The sequence below is a fragment of the Habropoda laboriosa genome, unplaced genomic scaffold (genome assembly GCF_001263275.1).
Source record: "Habropoda laboriosa isolate 0110345459 unplaced genomic scaffold, ASM126327v1 scaffold162, whole genome shotgun sequence".
Taxonomy (NCBI): domain Eukaryota; kingdom Metazoa; phylum Arthropoda; class Insecta; order Hymenoptera; family Apidae; genus Habropoda; species Habropoda laboriosa.
Genome location: NW_017100269.1, coordinates 286,436 through 312,702, shown reverse-complemented (window position 1 = coordinate 312,702; position 26,267 = coordinate 286,436). Strand labels below are relative to the sequence as shown.

Genomic DNA, 26,267 nt, shown 5'->3' with positions numbered 1-26,267 from the left:
GGTAGCTGCACAAATTTATTGAACCAATTTTTTAGAAAATTATATCAAATTTGACGAAGGAATTTTAACATTTTCAGGAATATTTAAGTTCACATGTAACCAATGTAATGCAATTGACTTATATCGATAAATTATATTTTAGCATTTAATGTAGACAATATAAGTTCGTATTTTCAATAAATTAGAACATTTGAAAGGTAAAGTATCTCTATACTTTGCGAAGTATGAAAACTTCATATTCGAGAGTAAACGAGTTCGTAAAAAGTTTAATATGCTTTGAAATTAATGTGAATCTCTTCTTCGCCTTCCTGCGAGGAACATTTTCTGAATACCATGAATGTAGAAGAAAACTTAATATTGCTAATGAAAATCTTTTAAACGGTTTATTTAATTTAGCATACTCTAGAAATGTCTCATTTGAAGGAAACGTTAAATGTCATATTTCCTGAATTAAAAATTAATCAAAGAACATATGATAAGGGTATAAAACTAAAAATGATACCGGTTTAAATATCTGTTTAAATGTGACTCAAGACACAGTGACATTTAGTTGAAATAAAAGATTTGCACAATTGAATATACTAAATGAAACATCAGAAATGGAGATTGATGGAAAGAGAAGAAGGTTCTAGTGGCCATCCTTCTCTATAAACTCCAGTACGAACTTTGGCGATACATCAATTGCCACTAAAAGTTGTACTTCAAGTTGTTCTGTGAGAATTAATTCAGCTTCGTATGGAAAAATCTGTTCATCAAAAAAATAGCTGAATTATAATGCAACGAGAGAAAAATATTTTTACTTAAAAATTTGAAATTTCGCGGCATTATTCGTTCGGGTAATTTTGACAAAAAATGAAGAAACTGGTAATTTCAATTACTTGGATAGTTTCTGCATTGTATAACACAATTTTAACGCTTAATGTATCAATTTAGATATTAATAGTGATGGCATATTGTTCTGTTCTGATTTCAGGTGTACGTGGACTTAGGAATGTATCTATTGATATTCCATTGGCCGTAGCAGCTGGCTCGACCGTCAATATGAGCTGCAGATACGATCTAGAATCAGATAATTTATATACAGTAAAATGGTACAAGGGTCCTGAATTTTTTCGATACATCCCCAAAGAGATGCCACCAATAAGTGTTTTCGGAGAATTGGGTAACAAAGTTCTCGTACGTATTTGCCCTTTAAAATTTCCCACTATTCTAAATAAAAATTACTTGATTTACATTTTAACAATATCATTTTTCTTTTCGCTCTTTCTTTGTATTATTTCCAATCTAATCTTATTTATACCTTAAGTCGAGAGTGTCTCCTTTTCGCAATTTTTAATTGATAAATTTGAAAAGTTCACGAGTACCATCGAATAGGTCAGTTACGACATTACTGAAAGTTCATTAAATAGGGCAGTTTGAAGATTGTGTAACAGTAATCCAGTGGACGGTGCTCGGTGAATTGTCGCGGAGTTATTTCGAGCTAGAAACACCCTCAGAATTTCTTACTTATTAAAAGTTGGAAGGCGACCCTGTGCGAATCACGTTTTACATTCGCACCTGACGTGCAATCGTTGAGAGCCGGGGAAACGGAAGTGAGTCTCGGATTATATTTCCCCAAGTTTCGCCAAGCGTGAAAGTTTGTTAGTACCATTCATGTCCTACTTTATTATGTAGCTGAACCTGACAAACTATATGCAAACTATGTGTACTGTGTCTTATAAGTAATTAAATGCTCTCCCTGTGATTCGCTGTATCTTACTTTTCATTCTACACTCATACGAATTCTGTGATAACTTCTTTTTTTTTTTTAATTAATTTATTACGTTCAAGGAATATAAATGTTTTAATGGAAATTTGTTATTTCTAAAGTGCTCCGTTATCAGCTTTCAATTGTATGCACATTTTATTGGAAGCAGATATATTAACGAAGATATTTTCTCTAAAGAATAATATTATTTTTAATGGAATGATCGTCGAAAATTTTTCACTCCGCCAAAAATTTTGTCATAATTCTCGTGAAATAACTATTCAACACTTGACTGCTAAATAAGGGATGTTTAATCAAAGACAAATCTACATATTCGTATATTTTTATTATTTTTATAAAAATAGTATAACAGCAAAATAGTAAAAAGTAATAAAAATAGTATATTTTATATTTGAAAAAACTAACGAATACAGATATCACGCTGACGTAAATTCGGTCGACGATCAATAGAATGTTAAAATTTCTATGCGTCCCATTCTAATTTGCTAAAAGCGTGCACAAACACTGCTGACCAAGCAAAATATACCGTTACTTCTAACGTTCGATCTGAAAGAAATCCTGATTAGTTGAAACTGTTCGAAGTTTCCCGGTGCAAGCTGTGTTCTTCCGGACAGCTTAATTAATCTAACGAAAACTCGGAATAATACTCGGAATTCTTCTATTGATTCTACAATTTACGTACTATATCAAACCAATGCAAAAAATTCCACAAAACGTTCCAAAGGTATTTCATTTTAGCAATTTTAATTTCTTACATATTTATTCGTTAACTTCCACACAGTAATAATTAGTAAAAATATAAATTCCACTTCTAACGAAACTGAAGAGAAATTTGTACACCTAATAAAACTAATTTCAATTTAAATAATTAGTAAATAAATTTACTTTTAAATCCTCTTCAAAAATAATATTAAAATTATTCATTCAAATATTTCATTTATTCTGACTCACATTATCTTTAAATACACCACACTTTGTCTTGAATTATTATCATTTTAAAATATTAAAACTTCAATTATTAATAAAAAATCTTTAAACTGTAGTAAATAAATGTTAATTTAACTTTATATCAACGTAGATCATCAATTTAATTATAATTCTCCCTAGTAAAAATATAAAACCGCCACATTTTTTTAAAATGTCAATGGTTTACACTTAATTGCTAATTATCTAATTTTCTAGAAATTTTCCTAGATCAAATAGAAATGTAAAAAAGTAGAAAATTCGCAATAATTATCAGTTACAACGATCTAGCAACAAAATAGACGTGGAAAAAAGCGTATTTCCAACTACACCATTCAAGGTAAACCACAAAATCCTTACAGTTGAACCTCTCTTCTACCAATGTTTCTTTCATGCGCAAAAAGGGGTAACATTCCTCGATCCTATAAAACTATTTACGAACTACACATGAATGGTACAGTACGAAGTAGCGAGCAAGTTGTTCGCGTGCAGTCCGCAACACGTATTAGACAAAAGAAAAGAGTAGACACCACAAAATCAACGTTTCGACGCAAGTTAAAAATCTGTTAAAGCCTTTACGTGGTGGCACGAATTCCATGTACACGAACTAGCACAGACGATCGACCGACCAACCACCGAAGCGCTCTAGCGCACGCAATGCTTTTCCAATTAGATTTTACCGGCGGAAAGTACGGACAGCCCTTGGACCGATAAATCGTAATGCACACCTACCACTGTCGGCTGAAAAATATAGGGTGCAACAAAATTTCTGACACGAGCAACCCTTTCTTTTTGCTTGTTTTTCTATCCGGCGAAAACCCAAAACGGAAAATTGCAACTCTGCTTTTAATTAATTTCGAAATTTTCAATTTTAAACGTACTAGACACTCAAATGAAAGCGGAAATATCAAAATTTACTTTAGTTCCGCGTGATGTGTATACATTTCATAGTTTTACACCAGATAATTTATGTTTCGCAGAAGTTTTCGAAAATTTTCATTTCACCCTACATACGTAGAATGATTAATTTCGCAATTTTTAATTTTAAATGCATACGTTTTTTTAAATCGAAACAGATAAATATCAAATTTATTTTTGTTTTGTGTGATGTGTACATTTTTGGATTGCAAAAATTTTGGAATACATTTTTCCCCAGGAAAATGCCCAGAATACGTTGTTACGTTTAAAATAAACGATTGATTTGCTTACCAAAGGAATTACATTTCGGTAAATATTTCTTTATATACGTAACAGTAACTGTATAATTGACTTTATTCCGAACGATCACATTTCAATTAGCTTTTCATTTAGCAAACACTCAACACCGTTTTTCCTTGTTTGCTTTTATAATTAATATTACGCCGCATGAAAGATATGTATTACAAACAGTTTTAAATACAAACAATAATTTCTACCCAATGAAAGCTATAATTGTTTCACATATCCTTTTATTATCCTGTTAGGTACACTAATACTTCGTAAGTATTAGAACACTCGTTATATTTGTACAGAAAGTAGAGTGTAATTTAAATTACATTTCTCTTCGAAAATATATCAGTAAAAATATACTGAATTTTTTTTTAGAATCTTAATAACTTTGAGGATTACAATATCTAGTGTCCTAATATTTATGAAAGAGGGTGTATCTTTAAGGGTAACTTTTCTTGCTCCTAAAAATATATAAATACCAAAAGTTATCAGGACGCAATATGAATACCTACCACGTCGAATATTTTCCACTTTATTCCCTCTTATAGCCAACTACCGAATAACGTCCTGGTCTTAAACCCTCCATCAAAAGATACCAAGTGCCTTTGATCCAGGAGAAAGGAAATAAATTAGTAATAGCTATCTTCATAATCTAGTCCAGTTAAAAATCCCTCTAGAATCCATTGTTGGTTCTAGACAGAAACGAGGTTCTTAAAAATTTCGACAAAATTATGGTACCATCTATCTTGAACAAAAATATTCTCGTAACTGCATTAACAGTAATATTTCTTGAACATATTAGATCAACCGAAATGTACAAAGGAAATTACATAAATTTATATTCAATGGAATAAAATTCACGATACCGTCGTTACGTAAAAAAATCTATTCGTGTCATCGTATTGTACATAAAAAATAATTAAACTTTGACCTCCTATTTTTCTCCCACACCTACCATTTACGAGAAAAAATTGCTAGAAACTAATAGAGGCAGAACCCTGTATATTTTTTCTGATATCTGATATTAAGTTTGCCGAAGAAATGTAATTTAATTCTGCACGAATATAACAGGTGTCCTAATAGTTACGAAGAACGACAGTGTAACATTTGCCATAGACTGTACCGTAAAGGAATCGCAGTTACAATTGCAGAAGGAAACAAGGCGGAGGATATCGCGAACTACCGCTTCGTATTTCACAAATGGTAACATTATTAAAATTATCAGTCGACCAGGATGAATTTACGCGCGGAGGCCAGTAGCGAATTGTTGAATCGGTGTAAACCAACGCTGCGGAATGGTGTAGTACAGCCGTACCGGTGCGTGACTGCACCTCGATCGCAGATATTCGATCGATCCTACTTATTTCCCGACGAAACGTTTCATCTGTAATTCCGCTTCAATACGTTTTTCTTCTACCCTCGCGTAACTCTTCGGGTGCACGAATAATACCACGTGATGTTACATTTTCCACCAGGAAATTACACACCCGATTCATGCGTAAACCGAAAGATCAAAACGTTATGGAGTTCTTATAAACAGATCGACGATACCCCATATGAAACTAGACCAGTTATTTCCCGTGAAAATTGCTCTTTCCTTTTACACTCCTTGAATAATCGATACCTTCGTGTACTTTGAATAATACTTCGGATTGTTCCCTGACAAGAATCGTATAGCACACCTTGCGTCGAAACACGGTGAGATAATAAGAATACGCAGGGTGATTCGCTTAACTTTACAACCTCGAATTATCCGCAATAAGCAAAAGTTACGATAACTTTTTTCTTTTTACGAAATTTTGGAGGGCACCATGATTTTCTTTTAATGGAACACCCTATATCTGTTTGTGGAAATTAAAAGAACATTCAAAGCTGAGTGAATAAGTGTTAAAGTGTGATATATCTCAAATAAATATTTATCGTTACAATAATTATTTTTTTTATAAAACTTCGAAAGTCACTACGATTTTTCTTAATGGAACACCCTAAATTTATTTACGGAAATTAAAACTGATAGAGAAATACGCTTCTGCGTATCTTTTTGTATATTAAACTTCAATTAGATTTTTTTTACAATTTCAAGTCGTCAAATTAAGTGAACTGTATACACGGTTCAGAAACATTTCAAAACACCGTTCAAAATTACGTTCTTCCGAAAGTTCTCTTGAACTTTATCCACGCACACAATTATCCTTAGTAACATACCACGTAGAAGCAGCGCTCTCCATTGTACTCGGAGAGTGCATGCTCCGAGCTTACTTCATACGCGACACGGTCTATTCAAATAGTTCACAACAGTGGAGCATTGAAACAGCCACGATAAAAATCGTAGCTGAAGACAACGTTTTGAATCGTGCATTCTTGAAGATCACTCGCACGTTTAATGATCCATCAGGATGCAGCGAGGTATTAGAAGCCCTGTGAATCATTTAATATCCACGTGTATCCAACATAGTTTCCAGATTAAAAAAAATTCCATGATACAGTACCGATAATTTTCGAAGCACACAGCTATCGTGATTTTGCATATTCAAAAAAAAATTAGTAAACACGTTAATGAATAATGAAACACAGTTTATGATACCAGTTATAACAAACAAAATTAGCCAATTTTACTCGAATCACGCACAGAATTTTATGCGCGTGAAATCACACTTGGGATTGTTTTCTATTAAATTAAAAATTGAAAATCTTTACTTATTCTTTATTTCCCTATTTTTGTGGGATCGGGGCCTCCATACCTAAGGTACAGAAGCAAGAACGAAGAAAAATATAGAGTGCGCGTTGGCATAGTGCGCAGAGTCATCCCTGCTTGAAAGCAAAAGGACCGCGGGCTCGATTCCTGGGTTCTGGGGTTCCCCGGAACTTTTTCTCGGCTCTCAAATTTATGTCAAAGTAGTAGGTAGGCGGTCGTACTCACGAGAATCAGCACCGTGAAAATACTTAGAGGGTTGTCTCTAGAAAATGTGAGATTTTCCAGAATGTTTATATTTCGGCGAAATAAGAAATTTGCGACACGGCCTGAGATATTGAAAGCGGAGGAAGCGAAAAGACGGCTTAGAATGGCGTCTCATATGTATACAGTGAATTTGTAGAGTTCAGAATTACTGTAGAGAGAGAGAGGCTTCTTTGCCCCCAAGGCAATTCGAGAATCCCAATTTCCCCGCTGAGACGTCTAATTACTTAGCTGTTCGCGTCCGGAATCGTTGATTCGTGATGGGAACGCGCCTAACAGTGGGCGAGAATTCTGAATAGTGAACTGTATGAAATGTTTGTAACCAGACGCGTGTCTATTAACAGACTGTCATTTCCAAGTTACCAGTTTATTCTATACACAACACGTGAAAATCTTCTACACTAAATATCGCGTTCGGCGCGTTTATTCGTTTACTCTAGGTGTTCTAAGAGTTTCTAATGATCCTGACAAGAGTGTAGAAACAGCTACCCTCGATTTCTTCCCTTTCCATTCGTTTCAAAAAGCTCGAGACGTCGAGGTGGAGGTGAAATTTGGCGACAAAGCGGAGAGCTTCCGGTGCCTGACTTATGCGGTGTTTTTCCCCCCACGGATATGTAACTTCCGCGTCACAAATTTGCCCTGCAAACGATCCTAACCTATAGACTAAAAAAAAGAAACTCGCAAAACTGTAACACTTGCGTAAAAATAATTCTTACGATGAGCGTGTACCGGTTGATTGGCAATCATGAAAATGTCCAAGCCGCAAACGACACATCCACACGGACGAAAATTGATTGTATGATTTATACGCTGCCACTGGCAACATGTAATTAATCGTTGTTGTGAGTTGTTGTTTGTCGTGGACGAGGATGTCAAAGGGACCTGGAGTAAGTGCAATGGATCTGCAATAAATGATACACGCTTCGTTCGCAGCAGCGTGTTTCGGCCATCCTGTGATCATCGATGCCGAATTGACTCAAAGTGCATCGATGAGTCACGTCGATTGATACAAACCGATTGCTCCCCGTGTCCGTGATATTTTTCACGATTTTAAATTTAATTACGTTCTTCCGACTCGGTTAACATGACACACGAGGAAAAATATGAATTTAGTTTATCGCGTGACAATCGATGATAAAATTTATTTATTCATTCGAACTGCGCCGATAAGTAATGTGCCGGCGTGAAACAATTATTTCACGTTACGACAACGTTTGACGTTTTATTTTACAATTCGTGTAACCTTTCTATTTTTTCTGGTTGCAATTTGTCGTCGTGTGTAATTTTCGAGAAATATATATTTGTAATAAATACAGAAATAACGCTTGTTATCCGTGAAATTTTGTTACATGGACTCGTTTGTTACGAGAATGGTGTAAGTCCATTTCTCTTTGTGTCGAGAAATTTAGGAAAATCAAGAAATTTGAAAATACTGATAAAGTCTGCTAAATTTGCCAGAATTTCTATAAATTTAAATTTCGATATATGTAAATTCATTCTAAAAATGATTTTTACGAGAATCGACTGAACTTATATTTTTTTGGTGGCTATGAATGAACTTCTTCATTTGATATTTTCGTTTAGTTACAATTTACAATTATATAATTTCTTCTATTCTTTTTTTAATTTCATTAAATACAGTAATTGATAAATTTATACAATTCTTCGCTAATAGTGCATAATTAATCACGTTACAGAAAGAACGAAGCGGCGCTCATCACGTAATTTTAAAAAATCTGCAACCAAATCATACTGGAAAGTACCGCTGCGAAGTCTCCGGTGATTCTCCGTCGTTTAATACCATCATGGTCTCTGCTTACATGTACGTGGCTAGTAAGTATCCTAATTTGATTTTTCATCCACACGGAGAAAACTAGTAGAGAATAGTGCTGTAGTAAAGCTGCTATAATACCTACTCATTTTGTAAGTGCGTATATAAAATTGATTACAGCGAATGTTCGTTGAAATTGGAATTTCTAATATGCAAATGAGGAAAAGAAATGGGATAAAAAATATCTCGATTATTTTATACACGGACACGACGGTGAAAATTTTAAGACGGCATAACGACTTCATTCTTTTTTTCCTTCCACTTCTTAAATGTAACATATAATACTTTCATTCCTTGTTACTACGCGAAAGCATAATTATTAAGTCATTTCAGAAATAAAAATGTATTCATAATAAAGCTCCGAAAAGACATTAACTGACTCCCGATATCTACGTATCTCTACTTTACTCGTGATATAAATAATGCAGCCAGAGGGGATAATTTGTTCGCATGAAACATTAAGAAATTGTATAACAGTGTAACATTAGTGCTCGTTTAATATTCGTAAAAAAATACGTGAAATGAAGTTCTCCTTGGAATACGAATTATATACATAAATCATCGTTTCCTAAAGGTTAAAGTAGTTAGATCATTAAGCATTTCCTGCTCATTTCATATTTTTCTCCCCCCACCCCCCGTCTCACGTATTCTATTTCAACGTTAGCTAAATAAATTAACACAATACTTCCTTATTACCATGCTAGTATACAAATGTACATAATTGTCGATATTAATCTACAAACAGATTAACTATTGTCTCGTCTAAAAATCGTCGTAAACGTTAATTTCATCCTCGCAGAATCAGAACTGACAATTGGCAAAAGAAAAAAAAAAAAAAAAACAGGTAATTAAAGAAATATCGAAATAGACTGTAGATTTGTCAGCTTTCGAACAAAACGTTCGAGCAAGAGAGGAGTCACGTGACGCGGTCTCATTAAACAACCGAAACACACTTCTTTCATTTCATCATCTATTTTCCACGCATCTCTTAACCAACTTACTGTTAATTATCAGCCTCGTCCCAGTAAACATAACCTTATTTCCTTTCAGAGCCGTTTCACCTACTTTCTTCGCGGGGTGAACTTTTAATACGCACTGTTAACTTTCAATAAAAAGAAAAAAACATCGAGTCAGACTGTAGAGAGCACACACGAGAGGATCCACGATGTATCGAGAAGCTCAATCGTGACCCGTTACTTTTTTCTCTCTCCTTTTTTTTTCTTTTTCATCGATTCACACCGACGTCTTCAATTCTTGTCGGTGACTTTCATTACCCTCCCCCCTCCTTGATTATTCTACACGGTGAACAGAATTGTCACCGTAATCGTGGCCAATTAAAACGCAGTTACCAAAGGACAGAGTTGACGAAACGAAACACGGAGAAGAAAGAAAAAAAGAAAAAGAAAGAAAGGAAAGATCAGAGGCAAAGGATAGAATATCAGGTCTCGTTCCCACCGTCTCGTATTCTCGTTGAACGTCGACTTAACGACGCCACAACCACGATTCTTCTTTGAAGAGACGAGGTGATTGCCTCTCCTTTCCGATCTCGGATCGCTCGTAAAAGCTCGATACTAGATCGAGCCTTCGAATCTCGCCTTGTATCCCTCAGACGTTCTCCTACTTTTCTTCCTTTTCTCCATTCTCACGAGACGAGATGATCGTCCACAACATTACCAAACAAGTTCAAAATGGTAATCTACCGCGGTGGTGTCCTTGAGAGATGCAACAACGAACGAGACGATACGCTGGCTACCAGGCGGAAGTCATTCAGCTGAAGTGAGACAATTCTTTGACAGTTCCCTACCGCTAGGGGAAAATTGACTGCCTTCTGTGGATGGTATAATGATCCTCCGGTGTATATATGTATAGATCATATGTTATGTATACGGAATACATAAGATACCATGGCGTAACAGTGTCTTCGATCTTATCTAACAATGGCGTATAGCGAATTTCTCCTATCTTGAAATTTATCGGGATAACAATGTCAAATTATTGCTTTAATCGAACTTGGAACGAGGAAATGAAATGTAAGGGAGATACAGTTATTTTGTGTTGAATTTTTTTTAGGAACTTGACGTAGCTACTTTAGATTAGAAAAGTTTGATACTGTTTCTATAGGGTTGGTATGAATTTTGAATGAAAATATGTTTTACTATTTAACTGTTTTACTTAATCAAAATAATTGACAAACTTTGAATTTGAATTTGTTCCAGTAAGATGTCTAATTTATATTAGGAAAATTTGATATTTTTATATGGGGTTGGTATCAATTTTTAATGAAAATATTTATATTAGGAAAACTTGCTATTGATTTAATAGGGTTGGTATGAATTTGGAATGAAAATATTTGTTACTTTTCAACTATTTTGTTTAATTAAAATAATTGACAAACTTCGAATTTCTGAGAGACTTTCCGAGTCGTTTGGTGAACATCAAATTCTACCAACTGTCATAAAATTTTAGGATCCAATAAGATTTGTCTGACCGAGTTCTTCATTTTCGAAATTTTTCAGAATTAGTATCCGATGATTCTTTCAGAAATGGTTCTTCTTCCCAATCGATCATTTTTCGTATTTTTCAATTATTCTTTCACCATGGTCTTCAAATATCCTCGTAAATAATCTTTACGATTACCAACCAACATTCTCATAGCAACCAACAATCGCTCATCTACCATTACTTTGTATTATTCCTGAGACAAAGATTCAGAATCACATATCTATTATTCCTCCAAAAAAAAAACCTCCTGTCTTTTGAATTTTTTCAATAAATTCCCTAAGCATTTCATTGATAACAAGTGTTTCAAAAAATCGAAACGATAAACAATGATCCCTCGTTGACGTTAAAACACTTTCATTGAAACTGTTCTTTTTTTTTAAAAGAAAAGAAAAGCGTAAGAAAGACGTAGAGAAAGATACGAAATAAAAAAAAAAAGTAATTATCTTCTGACCTTTCTCGTTTTTCAGTACCATTGAAAAACTCAATGAATTTCAGATCTACCGAAGAGCGATCCTCAAGTAAGAGTGGAGAAAATACGCTACGCAGTGGGAGACACGGTGCGTGGAAACTGCACTGTTCCTTCGGGAAATCCACCAGCAAATGTGACATGGACTGTCAATGGAGTACCGGTAGGTTGATGGATGTAGAAAGTTTCGAGGCACGTTAGTTTGGCATTCTCGATAAGCTGTCATTGTAATGCAGATCGATATGTTACCCCTTTTGCATACCATATGTTCTTGCCAGAATTATGCGGGCACAGATTCCGTAAAACTTACTGCCTAAGTAAGAAACTTCGTCTAGAGAGAATACATTAAAACGACTCGATAATAAAAATTTAACATTATTTGAATAAAGTTACATAACCCTCGGTAGACAATCTGCGTCGCAATTTCACTTTTGTATTTCTTCGAAAAGCATTTTTATTTTTATTGAAAAAAATTGTTTATTTCGCTTAACAAACAATTGTGTAATGCAGGAGACACTTTGATAAGTATCGTAGAATTTTTTCAGATTTTTTGAAAGCTTGAAACAGCAATTTAATTAGACCTGAACATAAACGACTCAGTTTGCCTACGGAGGGTTAATTACGTAATAATGATAAAACAGTTTAAAATGTAATGAAAATATGAAAGCAATGTATAATCTGTTTATTACGATGCGTATTTGCTATTTGAAATTACTAAAAGTTTTCATTATTACGTTGCATTAAGAAAGAATAAAAATTCTATTATATTAAAAAAGTTATTTAACGTAAAAAAACGCATTCATATTTGTAGGTTAACATGAAATAAATGAGTGATCAAAAATACAAGCAAGAAATTCACGGATTGCACTTTGTTCATATAATTACGCTTGTTCTTTAGAAATAACGTATACAAAAAGCAATTTATCTCTTACATATTAATTTCATTAATATTAGTAAACTATCGATTTATTAAAATATCTAATGACGTAATACAATTAAAGTACTATTACGCAACTGTGAATCACTGCTGATATTAAAACGAAAATACAATGGAAATACTTTCTAACGTGGAATGCATAGAAAAAAATCTTCCTACGATATTTGTAATTTTATTTTTAAAAATGTTTCGTACCTTACAAATGAAATTTTATATTTCAGGTAAACTCCAGTTTCATGATGAACGTAACTGACAAGATTATTGACAATCAACAGCTAATGACTATCGCAGGACTGGATTTTGAAATTATACCAGATAGCTTTAATAACGGAAGATTGCATATTATTTGCCATGCTAACGTTTTTCATTTGTATAAAAAGCAGGCTGATGTTGAATTGATCGAGGAACGGCCACGTTTGGCATCCGTATTAGGAACTCGGGAATCTTCTTACATTGGTACGTTTTACAGAACTATTTATAATTATATAAGAACAGCCTTTAATCGCTCGAATTTTTTTTCTCTTAATATTGTCTGAGGTTTCCAGGTATGAGTCTTGTTTTTATGGAAGAATTTTTCGACGTTTCATCACCATTGTATCAAACGTTCAACAACGCATCTGATGTTACGATGCGCGCCTAAATTACATACTTTGTATTGCGAATCGTTGATTGGAATTCAAAGAACGTTTTCATTGGTTATCTAATCAATGAAGAAATATGAAGAAAGTGCATCAAATCGGATTTAATGAGTTTCTTATATATTCTAATACATATTCCTTTATTTTGACTATCATTTGTATTCGCTAAATAATCCTGATATTTAATGTGAACAAAATTTTCCGTTTACGATACCGCCCTTTTGAAACCATTCAAACTGTGTTTGAAACATTTCCGATATCATTAAGAATAAAGGATATATTTAAGTGTTCTAAGATACCCCGTATACATTTACGGATATACTTTAAATATTTAATAAAATATTCAATAAATTGGATTTAATGATGATAAAGTAACTATAGATTATTTTTTAAAATAGTACAATCGAAGTTAGGTTATATTTTTACGTCTCTCATAATTTGCGTACATATGACGGGGACGAAAAAAATACATTAAACGAATATAGTTTTTTTTTCTTCATACCACATTCCTCTGACACTACAAATTACTATCAAGACTATATTTTAGAACCACGTTTCAATTGTAATGTGTTTATATATCTTTTTGTTTTAGGTGGAGCAACGAAACACTTCGAAGGATGGTTCTTGTTCACTGCCGCAGTCACGCTATTGCTGTGCAATTTGAGATAACAACAATGAACCCGTTATTCGTCTTATGCGCATGTGACTGTACCGAAATGGAAAGGTCAAATTGTTTATAAAATTTTGAAATTATTAAGTGCAACGGGGCAAGAGCGAAAAATTTTTCGTTAACATAAATATCGACCGTATGTTATTCGTGTAAATAGGATAAAAATTTAGCGAATTATCTACGTGTAATTGCGACCTGCGGTGTCTCGTTGCAGCGAGATGAATTTATAACCTGAATAACATGTCATAATATTATGTATTAGATTGACGATGTGTCGCGCCAAAGTATTCCAGAACTTGTTTCGAATACTATTATACAGTGTTTTCTATCCTCCTGACAATGATTTTGATACCTCTTCCATAACATTGTAGCTACCGAAATGTATCTCATCACGTTTATAGGTAAAAAGCTGTTATTGTTTATGAATGAAGTTTTATTTAAGTGAGAAACAAATAAATAATTCACCTTCGTTACTTCCGTCTTTTTTCTCCTCTGAATTTCACATCCTTGTTTATTCTCAAACAAGCAATCTTAACGCATGTTTATCATACTGTTAATAATTGTAAAAACCCTTTTGATAATTTATCGAATAGATTTATATTTCGGCATAAAACAAGCTATTGTAGCAATAAAATAAATCGTATTTTTTCATACAATGTAAAGCGAGTATTACAAAGTAACATTAAACAGATCTGGCTATTAAATTTAATTAATTTTGATTTAAAATTCGAGATAATTAATATTATAGCATAATAAGGGTACAGAATAATGTAACTTAATGATGTTATTAATACAAATTTATACAAATAAAGAACAAGTCATGTTAACAAATTTAATTTAATAAAATTGTTGTCTTATGCATGCTCTGAAACATCTTTCTGTGTTTGCATTTGAAGTTTCATTTCTAACGCATCCACTGTTGCTCTGATTTTACACTTCTCATGACCCAGCTGCTGAATTTTCTCCATTTGTTCGGTAACATAAGCCACTCTTCTGTCAAAGTAATCTTTCGCATCAACAATATTCTTTTGAGCATAATAACCAGTTCCAATATCAATTAGAACATTATTAGTATCTGCTAATTTTCCAACCACGTACATTGATCCAGTTAACGGTACAAGGATTTCATTACCTATAACAAACATACACGATGTTACGCTGTGAGGTTAAATATTCCCATATTTCCTAACCTCTAATAATATAACGAAGTTTAAAGAGATTGTTGCATTATAATTTCAAGAAAAAGATATTAATTGAAGCTTACCCTCTAATGATGGAGAAATCTTCTCGAGGCATGATCCTGACTCTTGAAATTTACTTTGAGCAATTTTTAAAGTTTGCAATGAATCTTGGAAAACACCTAATTCTTGATCCAGTTGTTGTTTAAACACGGCAAGTTGTTGAGGATTTAAGGTTGATAGATCTATTTGTTGCAAATGTGGTGATTCTGTCATTGAGATTTCAGACATTTTAGGCTATTTATTAAAAAACTACGTTTAAACGATTAACACACTCACTTTTCCGGTATAACCAAAAACGGTCAACACTGGTGTTACACAGGGGCGCTGATAAAATGTGACGATTAGTTCTAAAATTGTCTACTACGTGGCAGCATCGTCCAATAGTCCTAGTGCTGACATCTGTAGTTGTACTACAGTACCTCTGGTAAAAAATTAAATGTTAATGTTAACTTAGATAAGGCCTCTACTTTGAAGCACAGACCAGAGATAGAATAGACCAGGGGTCCGAAACGCGGTACCTCCGGGCTCCAAGGTACCCGCGAAGCAATTTTAAAGTGCTCGCCGTTAAAATATCTAAATTCTAAATTTTAGATATTTGAATAACAAACACTCGTAGTTGTAATGAATAATTTTAGTAAAAATTCTTATTTTATTGTTACGAATCGCGATATGTTTGTTGCGAAACCGATAATTGTCCCTCTTTTTGAGTCAGACCATTTAAAGAATCTACTCGGGATAGGGGACTCAGGTAGTGCTCGGAAGATAGATTATTAAGGCACAACAGTTTACTGTTAAAACTGCATATTTGTGAATGAACGTGAACAGAGCGCGAAATGTCTAGGCTTACTGATAGGAAAATTGTGTGTCGTGTCGTGTGCTGTTCGCTATTTTATAAACTACGTGTGTGTTGTGATTGGAGGTGCGAAAACTGTCGTTGGTGGTGGAAGTGTGTGGTGATTGGTTTTTTCGGTGTGTCTGGGGTGTGTCTGCTGGTAGTGTGAAAGTGGGAAATTTGTTCTTACATTTGTTATATTGCTTGTCTGAAATTGATGATGTCGATGGTCTGTTTTATTGCTTAGGGCATGTCCCGGCATGTGGTGTCCAGGTGTGAGTCGTCAAATTTTTGGTGTAATAAAGTAATTTGCCCATGCCGGCTAAGACCTCGCTTTTTAGAAGGTGCTGTCTATTGAAAATATCGATGTTATTGTTCGGCTCGTCGGTACGGCCGAACAACCCAAGCGGCGTCTGTTACGCATGTGACATTATCTATAAAAATAATTAATTTATATAAATTTATGTAATAAATTTATGTTGCATTAATATTTTCATGTTTAAATATTATCCCTCCCTCTTCTTCATCCTGCGATGACTGAAGAACTCCCGCATTTCTGAAATATGCCCTCCTAGTAAAAAAGTTTGCCGATCCCTGGAATAGACTAATCATCCAACGCTGAAAAAATGTGACGATTAGTTCTAAAATTGAGTACTAGGTGGCAGCATCATCCAGGCAGTACTAGTGCTGACATCTGTACTTATAATATAGTACCTTTGGTAAAAAATTAAACGTTAATGTTAATTTAGATAAGGACAGGCTAATGCGTGACTAATTATACACTTTAAAGCATGTAGAATGTAGAATGGACCTTTATCTATATTCTGCAATTAGTTTGGAAGCCCTAAGTGGTGTGGTTTATTAGATATTAGCAATTGTTTGTAGCAGTTCACTATACACGAGTAGGATGAATATGGGACGCTCCCATATAATGTTTAATAACTCCTAAACTAAACCGAATATGTTAATAAAAGTTACATGAGAATGTAGCTAAGGGAGTTACCTTACAGGCGCATATAGTTAGTTGCATGGGAATTTAGCAGAAAGCTATGAAATTATTGAAAAACCGTAAAGGTGTGCGGAATCGTTCCCAACATCACCTTCTAAAATTGTTAATAATTAATTATTGAAAGGGTCCAGTGCATTAAAATCTATATGAGAAAGTTTCTAAAGGTTCGCACTTCCTTCTTCAATTCTAAAAGTTCACAAAATCACTCTAATTATTCAGTTATTAATGATTTTTCCCTGTCCGACTTAATTAGTCCGAGGGTGGGGGAGCTTAGATGCCCGGCAGCCAATAGGAATCGTTCTCTCTATATCTTTCTCACAGAGTAGTGCATTCTTTGCCTAATATCATTATTTACGATGAATTTGTGAATATTTAGAATTTAAGAATGAAGTGTGGACCTTCAGCAACTTTCTCATATAGATTTTAATGCACTGGACCCTTTCAATAATTAATTATTAACAATTTTAGTAGGTGATGTCGGGAACGATTCCGCACACCTTTACGGTTTTTCAATAATTTCATAGCTTTCTGCTAAATTCCCATGCAACTAACTATATGCGCTTCATTCTTCAATTCTAAAAGTTCACAAAATCTCTCTAATTATTGAGTTATTAATGATTTTTCCCTGTTCGACTTATTTAGTCCGAGGGTGGGGGAGACTAGATGCTCGGCAGCCAATAGGAATCGTTCTCTCTATATCTTTCTCACAGAGTAGTGTATTCTTTGCCTAATATCATTATTTACGATGAATTTGTGAATATTTAGAATTTAAGAATGAAATGTGGACCTTCAGCAACTTTCTCATATAGTACATTCTTTTATAATTTTTATTAACATATCCCTTGTGGTTTGATAGTTACTTAACATTCTTTGAGTGAGGATTACACCAGTCGCATTTAAGCGTCACATATTTTCATTAATTCAACAGACATACGTGACTAATTGTGCACTTTAAAACATGTAGAATGTAGAATGGACTTTCTTTTATATTCTGCAATTAGCTGGATAGCCGTAAGTGGTCTGGTTTATTAGATATTAGCAATTGTTTACAACAGTTCACTCTACACGGGTACAGTGAATAGGGGACTCTCTCATATAATATTTAATAACTCTTGAACTAAACCGAATATGTTAATAAAAATGATAAAAGAATATAGCTAAAGGAGTTACCTTTCAAACGCATATAGTTAGTTGCATGAGAATTTAGTAGAAAGCTATGAAATTATTGAAAAACCGTAAAGGTACTTGACGGAATGCGGTATCGTTCCCGACACTACCTACTAAAATTGTTAATAACTAATTACTGAGAGGTGCTAGAACATTAAGATTTATATGGGAAAGTTGCTAAAGGTCCATACTTTATTCCTCAATTCTAAAAGTTCACAAAATATTCCTAATTATTGAGTTATTCATGATTTTTCCCTGGCTCACTTTACTTAGGGCCTGAATGGTGGACCTTAGATTCGTGCGGACCAATAGGAAACGTTCTCTCTCTATCCTTCTCGCACATTAGTGCTTTCCTTGTCTAATACCTCTGTTCACATTCTGTGTTCCGCGTAACGAGTCGTTACTTCGCGGAGCCAAACGCGAGATGGCGTTAGTTCCACTTTTAAAAATTTTCTGTCCTTGTCTAACCCTATACCTTTCCTTGTCTAACTCATTTCTTTAGTGCTATCCTTGTTTACCCCTATTCTTTTCCTTGTTTCTCTTCGGTATTGTTATCCTCGGTTTCTCAATTATATTTAATGAATACTTGTAATTCATTTTAAATTACTTTAACATTACTAATAATGTAGATAGTAAATCACAATTTCTGGCTTATTTCAAGTACCTTAATTATTTATTAGTACTTTAATATTTAATTGTAGAATAATTAGTGATTCTTATTAAATAACAATTTAGATAGTTCTTTATACTTATTGGAAGTCTTAAATAAAATTATTATATGCTTAGACTTAATAAAACAGCTTAATATATTAATTTTGCATTGAATTGACCATTACATTCAATCGATTAGTCAGAAATGGTTTATAACTATTATTAAAAATTGTATCAATATCAATCGTTTTACCCGATGCAGCTCTCAAAGTGACCTTTCTCAAGCGTGGAGTGCGCTTGAAAACCAGTGGTTTTGGACGACGTCGGTATTTCAGATCGTGTGACAACAGTTTCCATAAGATGATTGATCTATCCCATATCTTGTCTGTAGTTCAATCACCAGTATATGTATAAAAACGAAAATTGTCAAATTGTTCTCAAAATTGATCATCTTTATATCAAGGACAATGTTCGCAGTGCAATTAATTCATGTCCTCTTTATCGACTAACTTACCAACGGAGACCTGCAATATTGGAGTGATAGCAAAGGAGTGATCGAACTTTTACTCTAGAATGAAAACACTTGACTACGTTACTTTAGTACTTTAGATCTTTAATTTCCGTGCTGAAACCTAGTTTAAACCGAATACCAATATCTTAGCCGGATAAAGTCCACAAGTCGAGGACGTGCGAGTACGTGAATGGAACAGTAAACGAATTGCGAAAGAATATCTGGAGTGGAACAGTTTGAGATTTTTCCACTTTATGCGGACCATGGAGATATATGACACTTTTTACTTTGGTATAATTTCAAAACAAAGAAAAGGCATACGATGAAAGTAAAGTATTATACTAAATGTTTTAATATTTCTTTATTATTATAACTATTTACATGGCGATTTAAAGAGTAATACGTTTTTTCTGGTTGGTTCGAATTATTCAACGAATTTATTTTGCCATACAATACACGTCGATAATATATACTTACCAATGATAGTTGAATTGTTATCTCACTGAGATAATAGATTTAAAAAAGGGGAATACGTTGTTGATGTAACGTATTGTTGATAAATTATGAAAAATTCATGAAAACGATATTAAATTAATTATTATTCAAATAAATTTTCTTTTATTATTTCTGCGCATGTAATCGTATGCATTCGAGATAAAAATTCAAAGGTGTTCAAATAATTGAAACAATCAACTATGTTGGAGGTCATGAATACTATGCACAATAGATTTTTACAATCATATCACATTATTCACTTTATTGTAGCTGTTTTTGCATATATATCTTTTATATATCTACAATACCTAGATACAGTAGCATCCATTGTAATTGATATACATCGGTACAGCTGTGTGCAAAATCCATTATAAACAACAACAAAAAAAAAAAAAAAAATGTTTGCTCCTTAATTATAGCTGTGCCATTATACTCCTGCATCTACTGCATTTATATGGTCACAATTAGAGCTGTCAGCATCCACTTGTTCTCCATTGCATAAGCAATCAACTGTGTAGACACGTTAGAAAGTATTAAGCCATACGCAAGGTGCAATGCAAATTTTCTTTTATAAAGGTAATTCGAAAATGCAAATTTCGTTCTGATCATAATGAAAAGAAATATCTTTATAAAGAAATGCTTGATTTCTTTTTGACTGAAATTTATAAAAGAAATCACTGTATCCTCCAGTTTGTATCATAATTTTTTTACATGGCACCCTGTACGCAAATTCTACTCTAGCAAAGTTTCTTGTTTGAAATGCAATTGTACAGTTCGTAGAAGCGGCACAGCAAGATCGTAAATTAAACCATTACAATTTCAGCTTGCAATCTTTCATTTAAGGTATACCTTGCTGAACAGTAATTTCCATATTAGTAAAAATTAACCTGCAGCTATCAATGATTAAGACGCAGACAAATTTTTTCAATATACCGCAATGGAAAAACCAATTCCAAGTTAACTCGAGTTTCTTATCTCTCTCGAGTTTATTTTTTAGGCGCTCGAATTACTTTGACGCCCAAATGATTTTGCAACCTTGCTACATCGCTTCCACCGGCTATACCTTTCAATGAAAATTCAGCATATCAATATACATACATAGTACATACGTAATACGCCGAGTTTTAAAATAACAGCTGTGCGATGTTAACAATTTTACAGCGCTGTTACAATTTAATATAATAGACGCGTTAATTGTTTATTTCATTATGCAACACATATTCACACACTTTATTACATTTGTTTCGCTGTCGCTAACAAGAACATTTTTCTCTACAGACGGTTACACAACTCTTTTTCACTATAAAGCTACTTTCAGACACGTGATATTTATAAGCACTTTTATCAATATTTAATAACAAATTGTAATGAGAATCATTTTTTTTTCTTTTATTATTGGACTTCTTTTGCGTGTAGTAGACATAAGAGCGAGGTTTCGTCTGTTTCACTATTCTTAACGATACATTTACATTTGACAAGATTGTTAATGTACAATTACACTTGGAATAAATTTTGTAAAAACAATTACAAAAATATAAATTTTTTCCTGGCTACTTCCTTTCAAATTAACATTGCCACTTTAACGTCTAAGAGTGTCGATTTCTTTTTTAATCAATTCTTCTTTCCTCAATGGAATGTAATCAAACTGCAGTTAGTATGTTTAATTGTGCCGCGTTAGAAATAATTACAAGCGTTATGTTTCGTTGTAAAATAATTTTTTTTTCTTTTTATTATACACATCGAAATTGGAATTTACGGGAAACTGTGTTATTTAGAAACGGCAAGCATTGTTAATAAGAGAATAAATGTTAAGATGTCAAATGCAAATATATCTTAAATCACACGGTTGACATCAATGATTGACGAAATACAAGAAGTTTTTGATATCCTCAGCTTTAATCTTACTGCAATACATACAGTATGTAATACATTATTTTTTCCGACTTTTTCTGAGTCAACCCTTAAAAGCTAATTCATAAATATTTGTAATGTATTTGGATAAACATTTTTCATTATTTTTAAAATGTTCGTTTAAAACATTTTTACCTAATTTGAAACGAAGGTAATTAATAAGTTCACCAAAGTTTTGTATATTGTACCAAATGATATCGATAGCTCTTAAGGGTCTTTGAAATTCAGATTGCCCAGCGAGAGCACGTGCAGTATTGTCTAAAATTTAATTACAACGAAATGCTTTTTTCATTGATCCCATTACAGACAAGGATGTCCATGAAAGCACATTATATTTTCTTCTGTCTTGTAGTAGATCAGTTTCCTGTATTTTTTTCTGAGAAAATTTCATGGAATAATTAGAAATGGTAAAAAGAGTAATATGCAATAGTCTATTAAAATTATTAGCAATGTCAACAGATGCAATTGCTATGAGCAGCACATAACGTTTGTCATAAAATTGTTAAAGCAATTCGACTAGATTTCGAAATTAATGACAAAATTAGCAATTTTACGAATTATTTAACTGAGACGAAAATTAATGTTTATAAATTTGTGATTTCTATGAATTAGTGTTAAAAATGAGGTGTACACTTTAGGATAAAAGGGACTTTAATAAATTTTACTAATGATTAGAAAGAAATTATTGATTTTTTTGTAAACTGTGTAAATAATAAAACACGTATATTCATGAAATAGTCAATTTTGAAAATAAAAAGCTATTGCACGCAAAACAAGTATCATAAATTAAAAATTACTAAATAATTGTAATAAAATTAAATTAGGATACAAAGTTAGGCAAGGAATGATAACGTAACATACATGTAAATATAGATGAAATGTATATTATTCAAGATTTTTTACAAAATGTCATGCTACGCTGTAAATGAATGCTTGTGAACACAATAAACACGTTTCAATTGTAAAATGTGTCTTTTAGTCAAATCCTTTTCTAATTACCTTAACTTATAACAAAAATACGATATGTTTCTTGATTTCGGCATATCAGTAGCATTGTCATTTGCATTCTCGTAAATGAAGTATACATTTGCCATGTTAAGATTAATATAAAAATTCAACGATATCAAACAAGAAATTCTGTAATCTGTTATTCTGTTATCGAGCTATACTCGGAAGTGTGCGATTTACGAATCAACATTTTCTACGTTTACAACATTTCTTTTTTATCTTTTAATAAGTGCTGTGTACTATTGACCCTTTCGCTGCAGCAGATTTTAACACATGACACATATAGCAAATGATATGATGTTCAATCGTGGCTGCAAACTCTTCTGATTTGGTGTTTTAAATTTTTAAAAAATCTTGAAATTAAAATTCACAATTTTAATTTTTAAATTTGTCATTTTAAAAATTAAGATGGAAGTATCTACGCAAAATAGAAGAGAATCGGAGCTTAAATTAAGGTGAAGGTATGCCAGAAAGCGTCAAAGCACAGTGTGAGAAAATTTTCGAAGTGTCTACAGGCGCCGACAGCAGTGAAAGAGTTAAAGTTTGACACGACATTTCCTAAACGTGTCGTAAAACTAAAACAATATCCTTAAAAATTCACGTTAAAATATCAATCAGCTATTGCATAACTGCGTTTAAAAGTCTCTGCAATAAATACGAATTCCAGTGTTACGTAAAATTATAGAAAAGGAAAGTAGGTATATAATAATATAAAATTGTCGGTTGATAAAATTTTCACAAAGGAGCAATATTTTGAATAGCAAATGAAAAACAGATCCGCAGCATGACTCTCGTATCATCTGTTCGTGTGTATGTATACTGTATTTGAGGTAGAAAGAGTGGAATCCATCAGGAGACATGACGAGCCATTCTAACGATTAGAAACATGAGAAGCACTTGTAATATTCCTGTACCGAGTGAAACGGGCGTTTTTAATTGATTTTCGATCTCCGTTGATTGAGAAGAAAGGTGTGGATTCTTTTTTCGTCCCATTTCTAAAGCCTCATATAGCTCATTACGGTATCGCCTTTTTTTTTTGCCCTCCGTCTTTAATGACCCTGCTTCGTTAGTAGAGGCGTTAACGAAGAATGCTACGACGAAAGCTTCGGTACACAGAAAGAAATGCAGCGCACACATATTTGCTTTCTCCACCGATCGTCTAGTTATCATCTAGGCTTCATGCGTATTTTTCTTTTATATTCGTACAATGCTAATTCTCTCTCTCTCTCTCTCTCAATCTCTCTCTCTCTCTCTCTCTCTCTCGTTCTCTCTAATTTTTTATTGTTAATCTCTTAATTATACTATGTAGCTTACATTCTATCGATTATGCTACACTGATGTATGTAGTTTACTTACGTCCACTATGTAATGTAACGCCCAAGCAAATATTTTATATTTCGCGTTGTCTCACAACAACAATTCTTCTTGTTAGAATATTAGAGACGGGGTGAATCGTCAATTATCCAGAAGCGAGTACATTAACTATTACGCGATGAACATCGAACTTTTTAGGTAATTACCATATTGCACAAAAGTCTTAGATCGTTTCGGATGCGATAGTTTGATGCTTCGCGATATTTAAGTATGTACAGGGTGTTTCTTTCAAGTTCAGGAAACTTGTTTCTTGCTTGATGAATCATTGAAAATGTCTTTAATTAACATTTACGTACAGTGCAACACATGTTTGATTCACATAATATATACCAGGTGTCTCAATTCTTCTCCGATCAAACTTTGTCAGTATCTTCTATGGGTATAAGTAAGGAAGGAATGTTTGAAGTTTTGTTGAAAAGTTAGAACAATAATACGAAATAGGAAGGCAATTACGATACAATATAGGAATAGATCAAAGTTTATGAGAACTGTGTTTACGATCTAAGAGAATTGATGGGGTTAAATGTAACTTCTGCCAGCGAAATTCTTATCTTGTATCGTAGCAACTGCAAATTTGTTATTTTCGTTGTAACTTTCTAACGAAGTTTCAAACGACCTGTGTTCATATAACATTTTTTTCTTACTAATGCCTGTAGAATAATCTTGCAAAGTTTGATAAAAAAAGAACTGGGTCACCCGGTATATATCAGGAATAGAACCAGCTTAAGTAATTTCAAATGGGAGCAACTTTTCTTTCGAGTTAGGCATAAAACTATTCATTGTTTGAGTAAAATATTTTGCGTGGCCACTTTGTTTCACTATTGTACAGCAGAAACCTCTCTTAATGTGCTCCGATATACGTTTTTTAATAAACTTAATGAAAATTCCATGTTACTCTGCTTGGAGAACTTCAAATATTAGGTCATTTGAAACGGTCTTATGAAAAAAGCAATAAAGCTGAGAGCTATATGATTTCATTATATACGTTCTTGTTATGTCACTAAAATCGATGAAATGCAATTTAATCATTTTAATTGTTTGGCAAGTGGAAAATGAGAAATCGAACAACGTGAATTTTAACGGACAAAAGAAATTTAGGGGAAGAAAGGAAAACGTAGAAAAAAAAATGAAACAATATTTAGTAAATCTGTAAATCGGTAGATCATAATATCATTTATTGATCTGATTAAATTTTATTCAAATTAAATTCGTGTTATAAGTAAGTGTACCTAAGACTTTTGTACGGTATTCCAGGTTCTTCGTTTGGAAGATCGATTTTCGATCTACTAATTAACGAAATAAGTATTTTACTTATGTTTTACACACGTTACATACTAACCTCGTATCTCGAGTTTCTGAAAAAAATTGACATTTCAATAAGCACGTATTTTACTCGTCTTCTTTTCCGATCGCTACTCGAAAACCTTTATTTATTTATATATTTTTATTATAATATGTATGTAATACGTGTTTCGAGAGATTCTTTCATCGAAAAAGAAGACGATATTAGAAGTTTTCCGGCTTAGTGTCGTACATAGTACGTATAATATTCGATTGGACATTTTAGTAACTTGCTCAATACCCTTCTCTGCATTTCTCTTTCCTTTCCTCGTACACAGTTCCCTCAAAAACGTCGGATACACATTATGTATGTATATCTTCTTCTTTTTTTCTTTTGTTTGTTTTGTAACAAAACAGGAAGAATAATTAAAAGTTCATCGTTAGAAAACGTGATTTTTAGCGTAGTAGAAATAAGTAAATCGCAGGTACGATAAAGAAGTAGGATGACTGTTTTGCTATTGGCAGTGAATTTCGAAAAACAGTTTCGAAATAAATTAGTAATATAAAATTCATACAAGTTAAGAGAATAATCAAAGGAAGTCAAATTTTCATAACTGCAATTTTCATGGAATAGTTTTACATCTGAATATCATATATTCAGCGAAATAAGTGTTACACACAGGGTGGATCAAATAAAACAAGCCAACTAATTATCTTCTCTAGCTGTGGTTACCTACGAGACAATTTTTATACCTAATTCACAAGGTTTCAAAGGGTGAATAAGATGGAGGAATAATTTTTTTACATATGTCATTTTTTTCTGTTTTTTTTCAAGGTCACTCATTGA

The 26,267-nt window shown here is 33.1% G+C and overlaps 2 protein-coding genes across 2 annotated transcripts; one reads left to right on the top strand and one right to left on the bottom strand.

Annotated features, from left to right (window-relative positions):
• The first annotated feature begins 852 nt into the window (after nucleotides 1-852).
• Nucleotides 853-14,216, top strand: LOC108573493. Its single transcript, XM_017935949.1, has 6 exons — nucleotides 853-864; nucleotides 934-1,180; nucleotides 8,598-8,729; nucleotides 11,725-11,858; nucleotides 12,854-13,088; nucleotides 13,863-14,216. Exons 1-6 carry the CDS (start codon nucleotides 853-855, stop codon nucleotides 13,937-13,939), a joined length of 837 nt encoding a protein of 278 aa, XP_017791438.1. The 3' UTR covers nucleotides 13,940-14,216.
• Nucleotides 14,217-14,794: 578 nt separating this feature from the next.
• On the bottom strand, nucleotides 14,795-15,409 carry LOC108573492 (prefoldin subunit 5). Its single transcript, XM_017935948.1, has 2 exons — nucleotides 15,205-15,409; nucleotides 14,795-15,072 (listed from the first exon to the last, which is right to left on the bottom strand). Exons 1-2 carry the CDS (start codon nucleotides 15,407-15,409, stop codon nucleotides 14,795-14,797), a joined length of 483 nt encoding a protein of 160 aa, XP_017791437.1.
• Between the last annotated feature and the right edge of the window lie 10,858 nt (nucleotides 15,410-26,267).